At 48.7% G+C, this 18,214-nt stretch overlaps 2 protein-coding genes across 2 annotated transcripts in view; both read right to left on the reverse strand.

The window, feature by feature from the left end:
• Positions 1 to 18,214, reverse strand: part of LOC100586182 (polycystic kidney disease protein 1-like 2) — a 120,368-nt gene that overhangs the window by 85,123 nt on the left and 17,031 nt on the right. Inside the window, exons 6-10 of the mRNA XM_030823728.1 lie at positions 15,907 to 16,136; positions 11,870 to 12,274; positions 7,849 to 7,926; positions 4,225 to 4,274; positions 2,443 to 2,560 (exon numbers count right to left, since the gene is read on the reverse strand). The gene's annotated coding sequence lies outside the window, so the exon portion shown is untranslated. The remainder of the gene's footprint in view (positions 1 to 2,442; positions 2,561 to 4,224; positions 4,275 to 7,848; positions 7,927 to 11,869; positions 12,275 to 15,906; positions 16,137 to 18,214) is intronic.
• The window catches only part of LOC115837586 (polycystic kidney disease protein 1-like 2), a 50,873-nt gene that overhangs the window by 15,634 nt on the left and 17,025 nt on the right, over positions 1 to 18,214 (reverse strand). Inside the window, exons 6-10 of the mRNA XM_030823743.1 lie at positions 15,907 to 16,136; positions 11,870 to 12,274; positions 7,849 to 7,926; positions 4,225 to 4,274; positions 2,443 to 2,560 (exon numbers count right to left, since the gene is read on the reverse strand). Of these exons, the coding sequence (XP_030679603.1) occupies positions 2,443 to 2,560; positions 4,225 to 4,274; positions 7,849 to 7,926; positions 11,870 to 12,274; positions 15,907 to 16,136 (881 nt within the window). The remainder of the gene's footprint in view (positions 1 to 2,442; positions 2,561 to 4,224; positions 4,275 to 7,848; positions 7,927 to 11,869; positions 12,275 to 15,906; positions 16,137 to 18,214) is intronic.

The following is an 18,214-nucleotide window of genomic DNA, read 5'->3' on the forward strand; positions in this document are numbered from 1 at the left end:
TGACCAACCCACGTCGGCCTTCCAAAATGCTGGGATTACGGGCCTGAGCCACCACGCCCGGCCAAAATGTCACTTTTAATGCAGGTTGCAGAAATGGTGCTGTGGAAGGATGCTTTTAGGAAAAAGAAACATGCTTCACCCAAACTCTGAGCACATCTGCAGGATGTGGTTGGCTTGTTTTGCACCAGTGAGTTGCACTGGTGCTCAGGCAGGTGTGTAGCAGGAGAGGGGCCAGGAGGATCTATGGCCCTGGGAGAAGGTCCAGGGCAGCTTCTTAACCCAGTACATTTGTCATTCCATGTGGACGAGGCTGTCCACAGCTCCATGTCCCTGTGGGCTACTACAGCGGCCTGGGAGGCTTTACCGCCATCTGGGAGGCTGCTGTGTCCCCTCCTGCTTTATGTTAGCAGCTTCCTAAGTTTCTGTATCCTCTGCCCTTCAACTTCATTGGCGGATGTTTACTATTCAATACCTCACTTCCCACCATCTCCAATATGGTGACAGGCATATAGCAGGAGAGACGCCAGGAGGATCTACAGCCCCGGGAGAATATTCCCAAGATTCCTGAGACTATTCCAAGAATTCCAAGATTCCTTAGATCTACAGCCCCGGGAGAATATTCCCAAGATACGTTCCCTGAGCATATTTCCAAAATATGTTCAGGGTTCAGTCTCATCAGCTCAATCGCCTAAACTCTGTACTTGCATGCTCTGTATTCAGATAAGGAGAATGAATATTCAGAGGGATGTCATGACCATGTAACAATTAACATCAAAAGCCTTAAAATGTTGCATGACTTTTGAGCCAAGATTGCGCCACTGCACTCCAGCCTGGGCAACAGAGCAAGACTCCATCTCAAAAAAACAGAAAAAAAAAAATTCACACATATACGTTATGGTCTATTGTGCAGCTATTACCAAAATTAAGATGGAGACGAAACCACGACATGATAATGTGCAGGTTATATTGTTCAAGGAAAAGAGGGTAAAGAAAACAGTATGAATAATATTTCTTCCTTTCTCTCTTTCTTTTTGAGACGGAGTCTCACTCTGTCGCTCAGGCTGGAGTGTAGTGGCACAGTCTCAGCTCACTGCAACCTGCACCTCCAAGGTTCAAGCGATTCTCCTGTCTCAGCCTCTCGAGTAGCTGGAATTACAGGCACCCACCACCACGCCTGGCTAATTTTTATATTTTTAGTAGAGATGGGGTTTCACCACATTGGCCAGGCTGGTCTCGAAGTCCTGTCCTTAAGTGATCCTCCCACCTCAACCTCCCAAAGTGCTGGGATTACAGGTGTAAGCTACAGCGCCTGGCCCATTTATTTTATTTCTAAAAGCTAAAAGAATGTGTATGTAGCTAGGCTATATTCCTGTAAAAAGGAGGATACCATTTCTACAGTGTGAGCGCTGGTGCTGCCATCTTGGTTTGTTGGAAAATGCCTGACTCACTTCCCCCTTCTAGATTCTCTCCCTAGGGATATACCAAAGGGCTGGGGGAAGGGGAAGAGTCCACACTAGAGGGGAGTAGCACTTTATCACTTTTGTTTGGAATTGCCAGCGTGTGGACCAGCTTTTCAGGTTTCATTATTGTTTAAAATTCTCTAGATCCCCTTGCTGCCTGCATTCAGGGCCACCCTTGGTCTGTCACTGCTTTCTCTCACCTTCTATTTTTTTTTTTTTTGAGGTGGAGTCTTGCTCTGTTGCCCAGGCCAGAGTGCAGTGGCACAATCTCAGCTCACTGCAACCTCCACCTCCCGGGTTCAAACAATTCTCCTGCCTCAGCCTCCCAAGTAGCTGGAACTACAGGTATGCACCACCAAGCCTGGCTAATTTTTGTATTTTTAGTAGAGACGGGGTTTCGCCAAGTTGACCAGGCTGGTCTCAAACTCCTGACCTCCAGTGATCCACCTGCCTTGGCCTCCCACAGTGCTGGGATTACAGGTGTGAGCCACCACACCCGGCACCACCTCCTATTTCCGTGGAATTTGCAAGCTCTGGCACGTAGAAGTTACACAAAATACAGGCCATAGGGAAAGCTGGTGTGAAGATTAAGAAAAAGAAAAGCAAAATCTGACCACTGCTCACCACTTCTTAGTGAAACAGGACAACTGAAGAACTCTATCGCTGGCCAGGCATGGTGGCTCACACCTGTAATCCCAGCACTTTGGAAGGCCAAGGCGGGTGTATCGCTTGAGGTCAGGAGTTCGAGACTAGCCTGGCCAACATAGTGAAACCCCATCTCTACTAAAAATACAAAAATTAGCTGGGCGTGGTGGCAGGCACCTGTAATCCCAGCTACTCGGGAGGGTGAGGCAGGAGAATGGCTTGAACCCAGGAGGTGGAGATTGCAGTGAGCCAAGATCACACCATTGCACACCAGCCTGGGCAACAAGAGCGAAACTCCGTCTCAAAAAAAAAAAAAAAGAACTCTATTGTCACCTACCACATGACCATTGGAAGCGTAACTCCTTGTCATTGTCCGGCCAGTCCAGGGTCACTGTCGTGAAAGGATCCACGTATGGACCAGGTTGGATATACACCTCCATATCACCTTTATCTTTCTGCAAAAAAAGCATCCAGCTGGTGAGACTCCAACTACAGTTAGCTCAGGCTCACTGTGGGGTGCTGTTGGCATTCCCCTTTCACCCCAGAGCAGTCTGCACCAAGAGCAGCCACAGTGTAAGGCACGGAGTAGAGACAGACCCTGGCCAATCCCCCTGGCTTCCTTCCCCTCATGGGGCGTGGAGTCGGTTCTCAGGATCCCTGGGTAAGTCACGTTATTCTGAGGGTGGGCTCGGGGCACACGGGGTGTTCCTGGAGTCAGTTCTGGTGGGACTTGTTAAACAGCTCGCTCTGTGGAGCTTCCTGCTCAAGCCCAGAAGTCCTGACCTGAAATAACACGGGGCTCCAGTGGAACTCAACCCCCAGTGGCCTCCCTTGGCCTGAGAATAAAATCCAAATTTCTTGCCTTGGCACCTAAGGCTCCACGTGATCTGGCCTCTGTCCATGTGTCCATAATCTCCTACATCCCTGTCCTCCAACAGGCTCCAGCTACGCTGGCTTCAGGCCATCGCCTGCCTCTCAGATCTGCCCACTCAGAAAGCTCTTGTTCTGCTTTCCAGCATGGCTGGCTGGCTTATCTTCATGTGTCCACTTACACGTCACCTCTGGAGAGGCCATGTCTGACCACATCAGCCAGACCACCCTGTTTGTTGCTATCACTGCACTCTTAGTGGTTCTTATTAGATACTTATCACAATTCCTAATTTTATGAGAATTTGTTGTTGGAGTTTCTTCTGGAGACAGAGTCTTACTCTGTTATCCAGGCTGGAGTGCAATGGCACAGCCACGGCTCACTGCAGCCTCAACCTCTCAGGCCCAAACTATCCTCCCACCTCAGCCTCCCAAGTAGCTGGGACCACAGGCATGTACCTTAATGCCTGGCTAATTTTTAATTTTTTTTTTTTTTTTTTGAGATGAGGGTCTCACTTCGTTGCTCAAACTCCTGGGCTCAAGTGATCCTCCCACCTCGGCCTCCCAAAGTGCTGGGATTACAGGCATGAGCCACTGTACCCGGCCGATATGTTCGTTAGTATCACTCAGTAAGCTTCCTGAAGGCGGGGACCATATGTGCTTATTCACTACTGCATTCCCAGCCCCTAAAACCAAGCCTTGAACGTTGTAGACGCACAATAAGTCTTTCTTAGAGAATAAATGCACGCATGAACAACGTCAACAGCAAGGAGTTGAACTCAGTCTTGTTATAAAAACTGAAGAGCTTGGTCTGTTTTCTTTTCTTCCTGCGCGTTAATATAAGCATTAAAAGTGATAAATTTCTCTCTGAGCACTGGTTTAGCTGCATTCCACAAATTTGCACAGGTTGTATTGTCGTTATCATGTAGTTACAAATATTTTCTAACTTGCCTTGTGATTTTTTCTTGACCTATTGATTTTTTACAAGTGTGCTGTTTAATTGCCAAGATATCTAACAGATATCTACATATCCTAGAGAGCTCATTATAGATTTACAACATAACTCCGTTGTGATTAGACAACTTGCTTTGTTTGAATTCAGTCATTTTGGGCCTCTTTTCAAACGGAAGAAGCCTCAGGGATTCCTAGTGCTCTGGCTATTGGTACCAAAAAACCAAAACTCAAAACTAAAACAGAGTGCTTGGACATCTTTTCCTTGTGAAGTTAAATGTTTTTTAAGGACAATACTCACATTCTTTCCTTCAGTATTCATCCCAGATGGTTCTTGGAGACCGGAAGGGGCTGTGAACACAGTGGGAATGGGTTATCAAGCTTTGGTTGGAAACCTTACAAAAGGTTGCCAAAAGATAGAGTCAGAGAGTCATGTGGAAAATGCCACCAGGGGCATCAGCCTGTCTTTGAAAATGGTTTAAGGAAACATAAGCAAACGTTCAGGTCATACGGAAATGGATTAAAAGTGAGCCATCATGTCCACCACTGGACTAAAGACACCCCTTTGGTAGCTGAGAAAGAGGCAGCTGCCAGTGCAGGTAAAACACAAGATTTAGAGTCAGACAGACGCAGCTATGCACTGCTAATGTGTGCTTTTGTTTTGTTCTGTTTTTTGTTTTTGTTTTTGTTCCTTGAGACAGAGTCTCGCTCTGTCTCTCAGGCTGGGGTGCAGTGGGGCGATCTTGGCTCAATACAACCTCTGCCTCCTGGTTCAAGTGTTTCTCCTGCCTCAGCCTCCTGAGTAGCTGGGATTACAGGCACCCACCACCACACCCAGATAATTTTTTGTATTTTTAGTAGAGATAGCGTTTCACCACGTTGGCCAGGCTGGTCTTAAACTCCTGACCTCAGGTGATCCACCCATCCCAACCTCCCAAAGTGTAGGGATTAGAGGCATGAGCCACTGCACCCAGCCTGCACTGCTAATGTTTAACTACCAGTAAAGGAGGTGGGAGTGAGGAGCCCTGATTTGTAGCGTTTGTCAATTTCCATGGTATAAATATTCCCACCAATCTATAAGCCTGATGCTACTGAATATAGAGTGAGGAGAGATGAGCACGCTCACCTCTGGCAAGTGGGTGGAGTTGGCACCACACACTACGCTGTTGTCAGATCCTCTTACTGGCCTCCCATTGGCTATGTGAACTGGGCAGGTGAGTTATCCTCTCTGATTCTTGGTTTCCTCATTTGTAAAAATGCCTAGAGGCCATCCCTATTTCTCAGGGCTCCAGGAAGACTGAATGTGGTGCTGTTTATAGAATTTCTTTGTAAACTATACATCTAGAAAGAATGTCATACTGGCTAACACAGTGAAAGCCCATCTCTACTAAAAATACAAAAAAATTAGCTGGGCTTGGTGGCGGGCGCCTGTAGTCCCAGCTACTCGGGAGGCTGAGGCAGGAGAATTGCTTGAACCTGGGAGGCAGAGCTTGCAGTGAGCCAAGATGGCGCCACTGCACTCCAGCCTGGGCGTCAGGGCAAGACCCTGTCTCAAAAAAAAAAAAAGAATGCTAGTGTGTCAAGTTTAAACAATGGAAAAAGATACAATCAATTGATGTCTCTGAAAATACATATATTTTTGAGATGGAGTCTAGCTCTGTTGCCCAGCCTGTAGTGCAGTGGCATGATCTTAGTTCACTGCAACCTGCACCTCCTGGGTTCAAGCAATTCTCATGCCTCAGCCTGCTGAGTGGCTGGGATTATGGGCGTGCACCACCACACCCAGCTAATTTTTGTATTTTTAGTAGAGACAGGGTTTCACCATGTTGGCCAGGCTGATCTCGAACCTCTGACCTCCAGTGATCCACCTGCCTCGACCTCCCAAAGTGCTGGGATTACAGGCATGAGCCACTGTGCCTGGCCTACTGAAAATATTGAAATATTAATGATTAATGTCTAATTAAAGTGTAGTGATGAAGATAGAAACTTAGAGTTATTTCATGTGATTCACTAAGGCCATAGATATATTAAGGTCTGAGTACCACTGATCTTTAAAAAATTCTCTCCCAGTGAATTCTCATTCACACAACTATAATTCCAAAGGCATGTAAAACTATACAAATCAAGGCTAAGATGCCAGAGAAAGGGGACTTTCTTAACCTTAAGAAGGAAGGCAGTCCAATCACCCTGAATGAAAAAATTAGGAGAAATATTTGCTGCCTTTGATCTTGCATGAATCAGCCGTGTGACTTGTGCAAAGTCAATTAAACTTTCTGGGTCTCAAATCCCATATCTGGCTGTTGAATTTACAGGCATCTATGCCCCCCTCCCTTGGTAGCATCATCTATGGGTGATATTTTCCCTAAGAACCATCCCTCCCCAACTCTCAGGCCTTGGTTTGGGTGAAGCTGACCCTACATTGTACTCCAGCGTGGGCTTGAGACCCTGACCTGCCAAACTGACTACCACTTCCCCTGGTCTCAGCAGCTGGTCCAGGAGAAACCATGAACTGAGCTTCAGCTAGCAAGAGGCAGCCTCAGGACTTCTACTAGAAATATCCCTCAAGAGGTGCTCTTTCTCCTCTGGGGTTAAGGATCAAAGCCTGGGGCCATCTTGCTACTGCTGGGAAGAGAGAATCCAAAAGAAGCCAACGCAGAACCAGAGGAGGAGAGAGGCAGGTTTCTGAAGACATTGTCTGAGCGACACATCCACCTGTGTTTAAGCACAGGTCTATTCCCTGGGCTTTTCATTTTCATTTTCTTTTTTCTTTTTTGGGGGGGCAGGAGTAGAGGTGGGCGGGAGACACCATCTCACTTTGTCACCCAGGCTGGAATGCAGTGGCATGATCTTGGCTCACTGCAACCTCTGCCTCCCGGGTTCAAGTGATTCTCCTTGCCTCAGCCTCCCCAGTAGCTGGGACTACAGGTGTGTGCCACTACGCCCAGCTAATTTTCATATTTTTAGCAGACATAGGCTTTTACCATGTTGGCCAGGCTGGTCTCGAACTTCTGACCTCAAGTGATCCACCACCTTGGCCTCCCAAAATGCTGGGATTGTAGGCATCAGCCACGGTGCCCAGCCGGCTTTTCATTTTCTGAGCTGATAAAATTTCCTTTTGACCCAAGCCAGTTCGAGCTTCTTTTCTGTCCGTTGCTACTTGAATTGTCCTACCAAACAGATTCAAGTGAACCCTACCTCTGTGATGCCTACCGTCAGCTAGTTTCCCAACAGCCATTACCCCAGCCTTCCTCCTGGCAGCCAGAATCCACCTTCTCCCACAGAACCTGAAAATGCTGGGTATCTGCTTTTCCGGTGCACTTTATAGATGGGGACATGACCCTACTTTGTTCATGATATCTGAGGTGATGATTGCTTGGAGTGAGTGGGAAAGATTTTTCCCCTAATAAAAAGAGGCGCACAGGAGGAAACCCCTGCTCCCGCTGCTGGATAACGCTGAGTTGACATGTAATATCTGGAACTGCAGCAGTCACTTTGATTCCCTGAGCAGCAAGCCTAAGGCAGCCCCAAAGCTCTAACGATGGCAGAGGAGAAAGATAGACTGAGCCTGGTTTCTCGCTGGCATCACTGAGCCACTGAACCAACCCCGGAAGTGCTTACCTCCTAACTTCTTATGTGAGACAAGAAAGCCCTGAATCTGAAGCTACTTAGGTTGGACTTTCTGTTACTTGCAGCCTAAAGCATCATCATGAATGCAAACTCTTGTTTTAGAATTCTGCACCAGTGGTGAAACGTTTTACTGTAAACATCATTGCCTCCTTAGAAAAACTGGAGGATTCTAACCATCTGTAGAACAAGATACATATTCAGAGCCATGTTTGGAAAGGCCCCTCACTAGAGCCCAAGCAGGTGCAATGCCCTGGACTCCTGGTAAAAGGTTTTACGCCCCCTTGCAGAAACACCTTGCCTGTGATAGTGATGTTCCCGATTTCCAAACTCAGGTTGGAGAAGGCATTCCTCACCAATATGGTCACCAGAAAAGTGCCTGCAATACAAAGGACCCAGAGTCACAGCCATTGTCATGAATTTGACCAAGAAAACTCTCACAGCTTGCATCTCTAGCCCACTGATGCCTCCAACGAAATCTTTCACCTCTGAGCATTTAATGAATCCCTGCTCTATGTCAGGCATGGTGCAAGGCTCTGGGGACACAGAAATGAAGGAGCTTGGTTCTTGTCCTCAAGGGCCTGCCTTATCACGTAGCAGACACACAGGACAGTGAACGCCAAACCATGGCAGGAATCGGCATGGAGCACTGTGGGCATTGGGTGGGGCTGCTTCAACCTCAGGAGAGAAAGAAATGGTTCACAGGATGGAGCTGGGGCTGGAGCTAAATTCCAAAGGAGAAGTAGGTTCTCGATAGATAAGACTGGGGACTCGCAAGAGGCAGAGACATAGCAGGATTGTGAGAAGGGTGGAGACAGTGGAAAAGGATATTTTATTTTTTATTATTTTATTTATTTATTTATTTATTTTTGAGATGGAGTCCCGCTCTGTCACCCAGGCTGGAGTGCAGTGGCGCCATCTCGGCTCACTGCAGGCTCCGCCCCCCGGGGTTCACGCCATTCTCCTGCCTCAGCCTCCGGAGTAGCTGGGACTACAGGCGCCCGCCACCACGCCCAGAGAATTTTTTGTATTTTTAGTGGAGACGGGGTTTCACCGTGTTAGCCAAGATGGTCTTGAACTGCTGACCTCAGGTGATCCACCTGCCCCGGCAACCCAAAGTGCTGGGATTACAGGCGTGAGCCACCGCGCCCGGCCATTTTATTTTATTTTTATTTTACTTTTGAGACAGGGTCTTACTCTGTCATCAAGACTAGAGTGCAGTGGCACGATCTCAGCTCACCACAACCTCCACTTCCCAGGCTCAAGCAATTCTCCTGCCTCAGCCTCCCGAGTACCTGAGATTACAGGCTCATGTCACCACGCCTGGCTAATTTTTGTATTTTTAGTAGAGACAGGGTTTCACCGTGTTGGCCAGGCTTGGAGAAGGATTTGTAAGATTTATTTAGATACATGTGTGTCCCATCCTTTCTCGCTCATGGGGAAGGGGCTGTGGGTAGGGGCTACCTCTGTCTTCTCAAGCCCAGAGAGAAGCGCTTCAGAGAGGAGCCTTCCTTGGAAAGCCTGGTATGTGTCTGTTTGGGGTCCGCATGGACAGGTTTTATACTCATGCCCTTGAAGGAACAGTCTGTGATGGGAAGACGTGCGGGTGGGAAGGGGACAGGAGGAAGGGGCTGCATTTCTGCATCTGGGAAATAACTGCATTTGGGTGGGAGTCGGCCAAGACATGGATCAGAATGTTCTGTGGACCAGATGTGTGCCTTGGGAGACGGATGCTGACAAGGGGAGGGAGAATGAGGAGAGTCCAACAGAGCAGGGAGGTGGCCAGGGAGAAGTAGCCAGTGCTTGTGTCTAGCTAAAGGGGAGGCATCCCCCACCACCCCAGGAACAAAGGCCTATAAGGCCCAGCTGGGGGCCCCAAGAGCCCAGAGAAGCTCCTACAAGAAAGAGGCAGCTTCAAACATCTCCTAGGCCTCAAGAACCAGGCCAGCTAGGACTGGGCCAGCACCACCAAATGCAAATGTCCCTCCCCTGTCCCGTTCCCTTTCTGTCCTTCCACCCCTGGAGTCATCCACATCTGTTGGCCGTAGGGGCAGGAGAAGTCTGTTAATCATCTAACAGCGAGTAAAAGTCACAAGGCATGCGGAGATTTTATCAGAGAGGGATCAACTTCCCCTGTGGAGTGACCTTTATAGCAGCGACTTTCATGGGAGGAGTAATTTTTATGGGTGACAAAGCAAAATCTGCATCTGGCTTGTAACCCACGCGTGATGTGCTTTTCCAGCTGCAGCAGCCTCTAGACTTTTCCCCTTCTAAGCTGGACCCTTGGTATCTGGCAAAGCCCCCGTGGTTTTCTTCTCAAACCTATCATCCCTTCTGCTATCTGGTTTGTGAAGTTGCTTGCAGATGGCATGGTAACCCGACACCTGCACAGTATCACCCGTTTTCTAACGCACTTCTGAGATCCAGGGGGAGCTATGGGCAGGTCCTGGATGGGCGGAAGACTCTGCCATTCTCATCACATTTCTGCCTGCTGATCTCATCACGGCCCTCAAGAACTCTCTGTTCCTTACAGATTACATGCAAATGGGTGCTATGGCCACCTCCCCTGGCTGGTGCCTGCCAGTCTGTCCTCCCGTCAGCATCATTGCAAATACTTCTGAGATAGAGCAGAGATGGGACTTGTATACCTGCCCTGCCTCATCGAGGACTCTACTACAAGCTGCTCGGGGAGGGTGGCCCACGGCAGGCATGGACCCCAGTCAGATCATCCAGACATTGCACCACAAATCTTGCTCAAGGTGCCATGCCCACTGATTGCAGACCTTGAGGAAATGAAAATACTCCCACCTTAAGTCTTACTCAGGAGAGTTAACCCCATAGCCTGCACACACAGAAGACCAGAAAAATGACCATCTTTACCCTTTGCCTCATTATAATACTAAAAATCATGCCCGAGGGTGGAGCTTTAACATGCTAATAAGACATACCACACATCAAGAAGCATGTGACCCGACTGCACAGGCGCTGAACATTCCCCCCCTCCACATGCTTAAACATCGCCCTTTTCCCACCCTACCTCCTTTCAGAATGCCAGGCGTGGTGGCTCATGCTTATAATCCCAGCACTTTGGGAGGTCGAGGTGGGCAGATCATGTGAGGTCAGGAGTTCAAGACCAGCCTGGCCAACATGGTTAAACCCCCTTTCCACTAAAAATAAAATAGTCACGCATGGTGGTACATGCCTGTAGTCTCAGTGACTGGGGAGGCTGAGGCAGGAGAATCTCTTGAACCTGGGAGGTGAAGGGTGCAGTGAGCTGAGATCGCGCCACTGCACTCCAGCCTGGGTGACAGAGTGGGACTCCATCTCAAAAAAAAAAAAAAAAAAAAAAAAAAAGGCCAGGGCGAGGGCTCACACCTATAATGCCAGCACTTTGGGAGGCCAAGGCGGGTGGATCACCTGAGGTTGGCAGTTCAAGACCAGCCTGGCCAACATGGTGAAACCCGTCTCTACTAAAAATACAAAAAAAAATTATCCGGGGATGGTGGCGCATGTCTGTAATCCCAGCTGCTTGGGAGGCTGAGGCACGAGAATTGCTTGAACCCAGGAGGCAGACGCTGCAGTGAGTCAAGATCACGCCACTGACTGCACTCCAGCCTGGGAGACAGAGCAAGACTCCATCTCAAAAAATAAATAAATAAATAAGAACGCCCTCCGGACTTTTTGGGGAGTCAGCCCCTGAACCTCCACTCTAGTGCTGCCTTCTTTATGTTTGAACATAAGCCTCTAATAAGAAGCCTCGTCCAGGAAAATGTGAGTACATCAGAGCCTAAGATCCCATGGTCGGCAACACTTCCTCTCTCCATCCCAGTCTCTGCCATTCTTGGTTTTTACCTCTTTCCCCCTAGGGCGTCACCTGCAGTTCCCCAAACCATCTTCTCTAGAGATGTTTGAAGAAATCTGAATATGCCTGGTCTCTTACAGGGGCCCTAAATGGGGGTGATTTTGCCCCCCAGGGAACATTTGGCAATGTCTGACATTTTTATCATCATGACTTGGGGTGCTGGTGCTACTAGCATCTAGTGAATAAAAGCCAGGGATGCTGCTAAAACTCCTTCAGTACCAGCCCCCGACTGTAATGAGGAATGATCCAGCCCCAAATGTCAGAAGTGCCGAAGGTGAGAACCAATAACTCAATGATGGCAGATTACATCTGGCTGTTCCTTATCTTGTGACCCAGGCAGGATGCTGTGAACCAAATCTATGTCCAGGACACACTGGAAAACTGGCTGGCAGGACCCTGGGCACCAAGTCACAAAGGGAAGAGGAGGGGCATCAGAAGGGGAGCCACGAATCCCATGTACCTTCAACTGGAACAGCCAGGCGGTAAATCCCAAATGGCTCTCCAAAGCTCACTTGCTCGTGGGAGAAGGTTGCATTGAGTCCTGCCACCTCAAAGGTCAGCTCTTCTGGGGTGCCCTGAGCCACTGAGATGTTGATCAATACGTCCTGTCCAAGCTCCAAATGGTCAGAAGCCCAGGAAGCCTGCAGCCCTGACAGCAGCTCCACCAAGTGGACTGTGATGTTTCTGGAGATTGTGGAGGTGGTGGTGTTGCTGGTGGCTTGGATCTCCAGGCCGTGCCTCCCAGGGCCCATCAGTTTCTGGGTTTCTCTGTCCAGGGTCAGATTGTACAGTAGCGAGCCCTTTTGGGTGGTGGACTTGGCCAGGGTTATGTCACCCGAAAGCACAGTATAAGTCACTCCTGTTCCTAGGTGGGGTAAGAAAAATTTAAGAATGTTGGTAACAACCATGCAGTTGATAATACTATGGCAGCTCAGACTCAGTCTCTGAAGCCTGATTCTGGATATAGACATGGATACAGATACAGATATAAAGAAATACGTAAGGATATGCCCCCTTCTCAAATATTAATGGTGATTATCCCTGAGTATTAGGTTAATGACTGATTTCGTCTTTCTTTTGAGAGAGTCTGGCGCTGTTGCCAGGGCTGAAGTGCAGTGGCGCAATCTTGGCTCACTGCAACCTCTGCCTCCTGGGTTCAAGCGATTCTCCTGCCTCAGCCTCTCAAGTAGCTGGGACTACAGGCACCTGCTACCACACCCAGCTAATGTTTTGTATTTTTAGTAGAGACGGGGTTTCACCATGTTGTCAGGATGGTCTCAAACTCCTGACCTCGTGATTTGCCCCCCTCAGCCTCCCAAAGTGCTGGGATTACAGGCGTGAGCCACCGCGCCCGGCCATGATTTTGTCATTTGGGGGTCTGCTCTGCATATTCTAACTTATTTATACTATGCCTGTCTTACCGGAGAACCTAAATATTTGTAACTTAAAAATTACCACATTTAGTTGCCAGGGATGTCCTGGTCAGGGGAGGAGGAGGAGGACTAAAAAGGAGCATTTCTTAAGGGTGGGGGCTGAGTTTTATGCATGAGAATTAGCTTTGGGTCTTGTTTTAAGCAGGAGCAAGTGAAGCCATTCCTTCAACCTACGCTGGTGACTGTCTGGAACCCTGCAAACCAACATGAGAACTCAGCCCATTCACGGTAAGATGGGGGCTCCCTTGCAGTTTGCAGATAGTTGTTGTTACTGGATGCTAAATATTAAATCGGACTTAAATCAACAAATTAGGATTCTTTCCAATAAAAACCGAGCTAGCGCTGTTCTTGGCTGGATGATGATGATGATGACTACGATGTAAGCCCCCTGAGAAGGGGAAACCTGACTTTCACATTTACTGCTGCCTCCCGCACACCCTGCAGAGTAGTAGGCACTCAATTAGTAGGATGAGTAAATAAATGAAGGATTATTTTGTTTCCTCGGGGGAACATATGAGCCCCCTTCATCCAACAAGCACGCAAGAACGGAAGAGGTTTCCTGAGCGCTGTGTTAAAGCCCCATTATGGCTTCCATAGCTATTGCTATGAGAGGGCTCCAGGTGGAATGTGAGTTCAAACCGAGCCACGTGCTCATTGCACTAGCTCTGTGCTGCCCTGTTTACATCAAGGGGCCTCTATTCTGATCTCAAACTGGGCCTGGGCTTCAGGAAAAACGCTGCTCTGGGTGAGGATGAGTCTTAGCCAGGGGGGTCTCTATTGAGAGAAAGGATGGTAATTGAAAATATTTAACAACCAACACTGCATGGGCACCAACCAATTAGAATGGATGCTCTGATAAATCAGAATAGACACTGCGACCAACAAATAGATGCCATGACCAACCAGAATAGACACTGTGACCAATCAGAATGGACACCCTGACCAATCAAAATAGACGTGATAACCAATCAGAGCAGTCTCTGTGACCAATCAGAAAACACAGGCTGGGTGCGGTGGCTCACGCCTGTAATCCCAGCACTTTGGGAGGCTGAGGCAGGTGGATCATGAGGTCAGGAGTTTCAGACCAGCCTGGCCAATATGGTGAAACCCTGTCTCTACTAAAAATACAAAAATTAGCCGGGCGTGGTGGCAGGTGCCTGTAATCCCAGCTACTTGGGAGGCTGAGGCAGGAGAATCGCTTGAATCTGGGAGGTGGAGGTTGCATTGAGCTAAGATCACTCCACTGCACTCCAGCCTGGGAGAGAGCAAGACTCCATCTCAAAAAAAAAAAACACTGTGGCCAGGGGCAGTGGCTCATGTCTGTAACCCCAACATTTTGAGAGGCTGACACGGGCAGCTTACCTGAGGTCAGGAGTTCGAGACCAGCCTGGCCAACATGGCGAAATCCCATCTCTACTAAAATACAAAAAAAAAAAAAAAATTAACCAGGCATGGTGGTACACACCTGTAGTCCCAGCTACCAGGAGGCTGAGTCAGTTGAACCTGGGTGGTGGAAGTTGCAGTGAGCCGAGATCGCACCACTGCACTCCAGCCTGGATGACAGAGCAAGACTCTGTCTCAAAAAAAAAAAAAAAAAAAAAGAATAGACACTGTGACCAATGAGAATGGACATGACAATGAATCAGAGCAGTCTCTGTGACCAATCAGAAAACACACTGTGACCAATCAATCAGAATGGACCCCAGCCATAACAGCTGGCATGGCTATACCAGTGGGTGCAGCTGAATACTGGCCTTGGCCAGTGGCAACTTGATTGTGCCAAGCTAGTTGATGCTGGCTGCACTGAGATGGGCTCAGGCCCAGTTGGTAGCAGTCCCAGTGCCACCTCATCCTAGTCAAATTCCCAAAAGGAAGTGACTTGGAAGTTCGGTTCTACAGGGATGCAAAGAAGGGACTTTGGAAGGCTAGGAGTGCTCACTACCTTACTAGCCTTCTGACTCTGGGCAAATGTTTTAACCTTTCTGTGTCTTCATTTCTTCATCTGTAAAATGAAGATAATACTAGTATGTAATGAGTAGGCAAGTTTATGCAAAGCACTTAGAACAGTGCCTGGCACACACTAGTTGCTAAATAAATGAATAAATGATAGTTTAAAAATCAACTTGGCCAGGTGTGGTGGCTCATGCCTATAATCCCAGCACTTTGGGAGACCAAGGTGAGTGGATCATCCGAGGCCAGGAGTTTGAGACCAGCCTGACCAACATGGTGAAACCCTGTCTCTACTAAATACAAAAAATTAGCCAGGTGTTGAAACCCTGTCTCTACTAAATACAAAAAATTAGCCAGGTGTGGTGGCGCATGCTTGTAATCCCAGCTACTTGGGAGGCTGAGGCAGGGGAATCACTTGAACCCAAGAGGTGGAGGTTGCAGTGAGCTGAAATTGTGCCATTGCACTCCACCTGGGCAACAAGAGCAAACATAACTCCATCTCAAAAAAAAAAAGAACTCAGTGGGTGATCGTTGTTACTATTTATTACTTTTTTTTTGAAACAGGGTGTCACTCTGTTGTCCTGGCTGGCGTGCAGTGGCACGATCTCAGCTCACTGCAGCCTCGACCTCCCGGGTTCAAGCCATCCTCCCACCTCAGCCACCCAAGTAGCTGGGACTACAGGCAAGTGTGACCATACCTGACTAATTTTTGTACTTTTTGTAGAAATGGGGTCTCACCCTGTTGCCCAGGCTGGTCCTGAACTTCTGGGCTCAATCGACTCACCAGGCTCAGCCTCCCAAAGTGTTGTAATTATAGGCTTGAAACGTAGCAGGACGAGCTGCAGACAAAACTCCTCAGACACCGGATTAAAGAAGGAAGAGGTGTTTTATTCGGCCGGGAGCATCGGCAGACTTGTGTCCTAAGAGCCGACTTCCCTGAAAAATAAACCTCTTCCTTCTTTAATCCAGTGTCTGAGGAGTTTTGTCCGCATCTCATCCTGCTACAGAGCCACTGCACCCGGCCCACTGTTTATTAAGGCTGGGAGTTGGATAGATTTGGAGGAAATCAGTGATTTTATAGCTTGCCTTGATGTGCCCAATTCTGCAGACTCACCTCCGTCAAGCTCCACCTGGATCCACAGACGATCCCCAAAGACAGCCTGGCAGAGAGGGCCGGCTCCTGACGGGGACAGGCCGGAGCATGCAGTCACACTGAGCCTCTCCATCTTGTCTTGCACGGTCACTTGCCTCTGGGCTGTCACATGCCACTCACTGGTTGTGCATTCAGCAAACATGGTGAATTCCCCCAGAGATGTGAACTGGTGGGTCACATTGCTGGACACACTGCCGGCCACAGTCAGGGACATGACCAGTGTTGGGGAAACACAAAGACACACATTTACACATGCACTGACAGGGTTTGGATCTGTGCTCCTGCCCAAATCTCATGTTGAATTGTAATCCCCAGTGTTGGAGGTGGGGCCTGGTGGAAGATGACTGGCTCATAGGGGATTTTTCTCATGAATGGCTTGGCACCATCCCCTGGTGCTGTTCTTTTGGTAGTGAGTGGGTTCTCACAAGATCTGGTTGTTTAAAAGTGCATGGCTGGCTGGGCGTGGTAGCTCATGCCTGTAATCCCAGCACTTCGGGAGGCTGAGGCGGGCAGATTGCTTGAGGTCAGGAGATTGAGATCAGCCTGGCCAACATGGCGAAACCCCATCTCTACTAAAAATACAAAAGTTAGCTGGGCATGGTGGTGCACACCTGAAATCCCAGGCACTAGGGAGGCTGAGGCAGGAGGATCGCTTGAACCCAGAAGGCGGAGGTTGCGGTGAGCTGAGATTGCACCACTGCATTCCAGCCTGGGTGACAGAGTAAGACCCTGTCTCAAAAAAAAAAAAAAAAAAATCCAGTGAGTACTAGTAACATTAGCAATAATAGTAACAACTTAGACCATGTAGGTCCTGGCCTGAAAACCCTCCTATTATCCTCTGTAGTGGGTGCTGTAGGGAATCCCCCAGATTCTACCCTTCCGGCCTGAGGCGTGCATTCCCCCAGTACACCTGTGAGCTGTGGCTGAGGGCTCACAGCTGAATCCATGTCCAGGAGTCCCTTTTAGCCAAAGGAAGCTGCCTCGCTCAAACCTATCTCCCCTTCCGTGGACATCCTGCACCCCACCAGTGCTCACTGCTGGGGTATAATGGTCTGGCTCTCTGGCCTTAACTGGAAATAACTGTGAGGGCCATCTCCGCTCAGAGGTTTCTGCAGGATCGGCAGGGCCTCTGTGGCCCCTGCATCCCAGTTCAACTCTCCTCTTGCCCCATCTTACTATTCCCTTCCCATGCTCCACATCAGAGTCTGTTTCCTGGTTCCTGTGAGACAAAGTAGCAAACTCATGGAGACAGGTGCGCTCATTTCTGTTTGCCAGCATCATCACAGCAAGCCCCTGACTGCAGTGACGGGCAGCCCTCCAGAACACTTTGAAGACAAAACAGAATAGAGTGCTCGGCTTCCACGTGTCTAGCCTGAGTCACTATATCCCTAAAAAGATAAATGACTGGTCCTATTCTTACATATAAGATAATGTCTGGCCGGGCGCAGTGGCTCACGCCTGTAATCCCAACACTTTGGGAGGCCGAGGTGGGCGGATCACGAGGTCAGGAGATCGAGGCCATCCTGGCTAACACAGTGAAACCCCGTCTCTACTAAAAATATGAAAAAAAATATAGCCAGGGGTGGTGGCGGGCGCCTGTAGTCCCAATTACTCGGGAGACTGAGGCAGGAGAATGGCATGAACCTGGGAGGAGGAGTTTGCAGTGGGCCGGGATTGCGACACTGCAGTCCAGCCTGGGTGACAGAGCAAGACTCCGTCTTGAAAAAAAAAAAAAAAAAAGTCTGAGATGGCTAGTGATTACGCTTCTGCAATCTACAACAAGATTTATTTTTATTTTTTTTTTTTGAGACAGAGTTTTTCTCTGTTGCCCAGGCTGGAGAGCAGTGGCATGATCTCAGCTCACTGCAACCTCCGTCTCCCAGTTTCAGGCGATTGTCCTCCAACAGCCTCTTGTGGAGCTGGGAATACAGGCATGCACCACCACGTCCGGCTAATTTTTTTTTTTTTTTTTTAGTAGTGATGGGGTTTCACCATGTTGACCAGGCTGGTCTTGAACTCCTGACCCCAAGTGATCCGCCCGCCTTGGCCTCCCAAAGTGCTGGGATTACAGGCATGAGCCACTGAAGCCAGCCAACAAGATATACTTTAGTCATCTAGATGCAAATGTACTCTTGCACCCAAACTTTGATGTGATTTGACATGGACTGAAGCTCCACAACCCACATAGAAGCTGTGAGCCACAACACCGTTTGGGAGCAGTCTGGCAGAACCTCTTTGAAAGACTTCTCCCAGGCTGTAGTTCTTAGTC

Source organism: Nomascus leucogenys, chromosome 2 (assembly GCF_006542625.1).
Source record: "Nomascus leucogenys isolate Asia chromosome 2, Asia_NLE_v1, whole genome shotgun sequence".
In the NCBI taxonomy this organism is placed as follows: Eukaryota; Metazoa; Chordata; class Mammalia; order Primates; family Hylobatidae; genus Nomascus; species Nomascus leucogenys.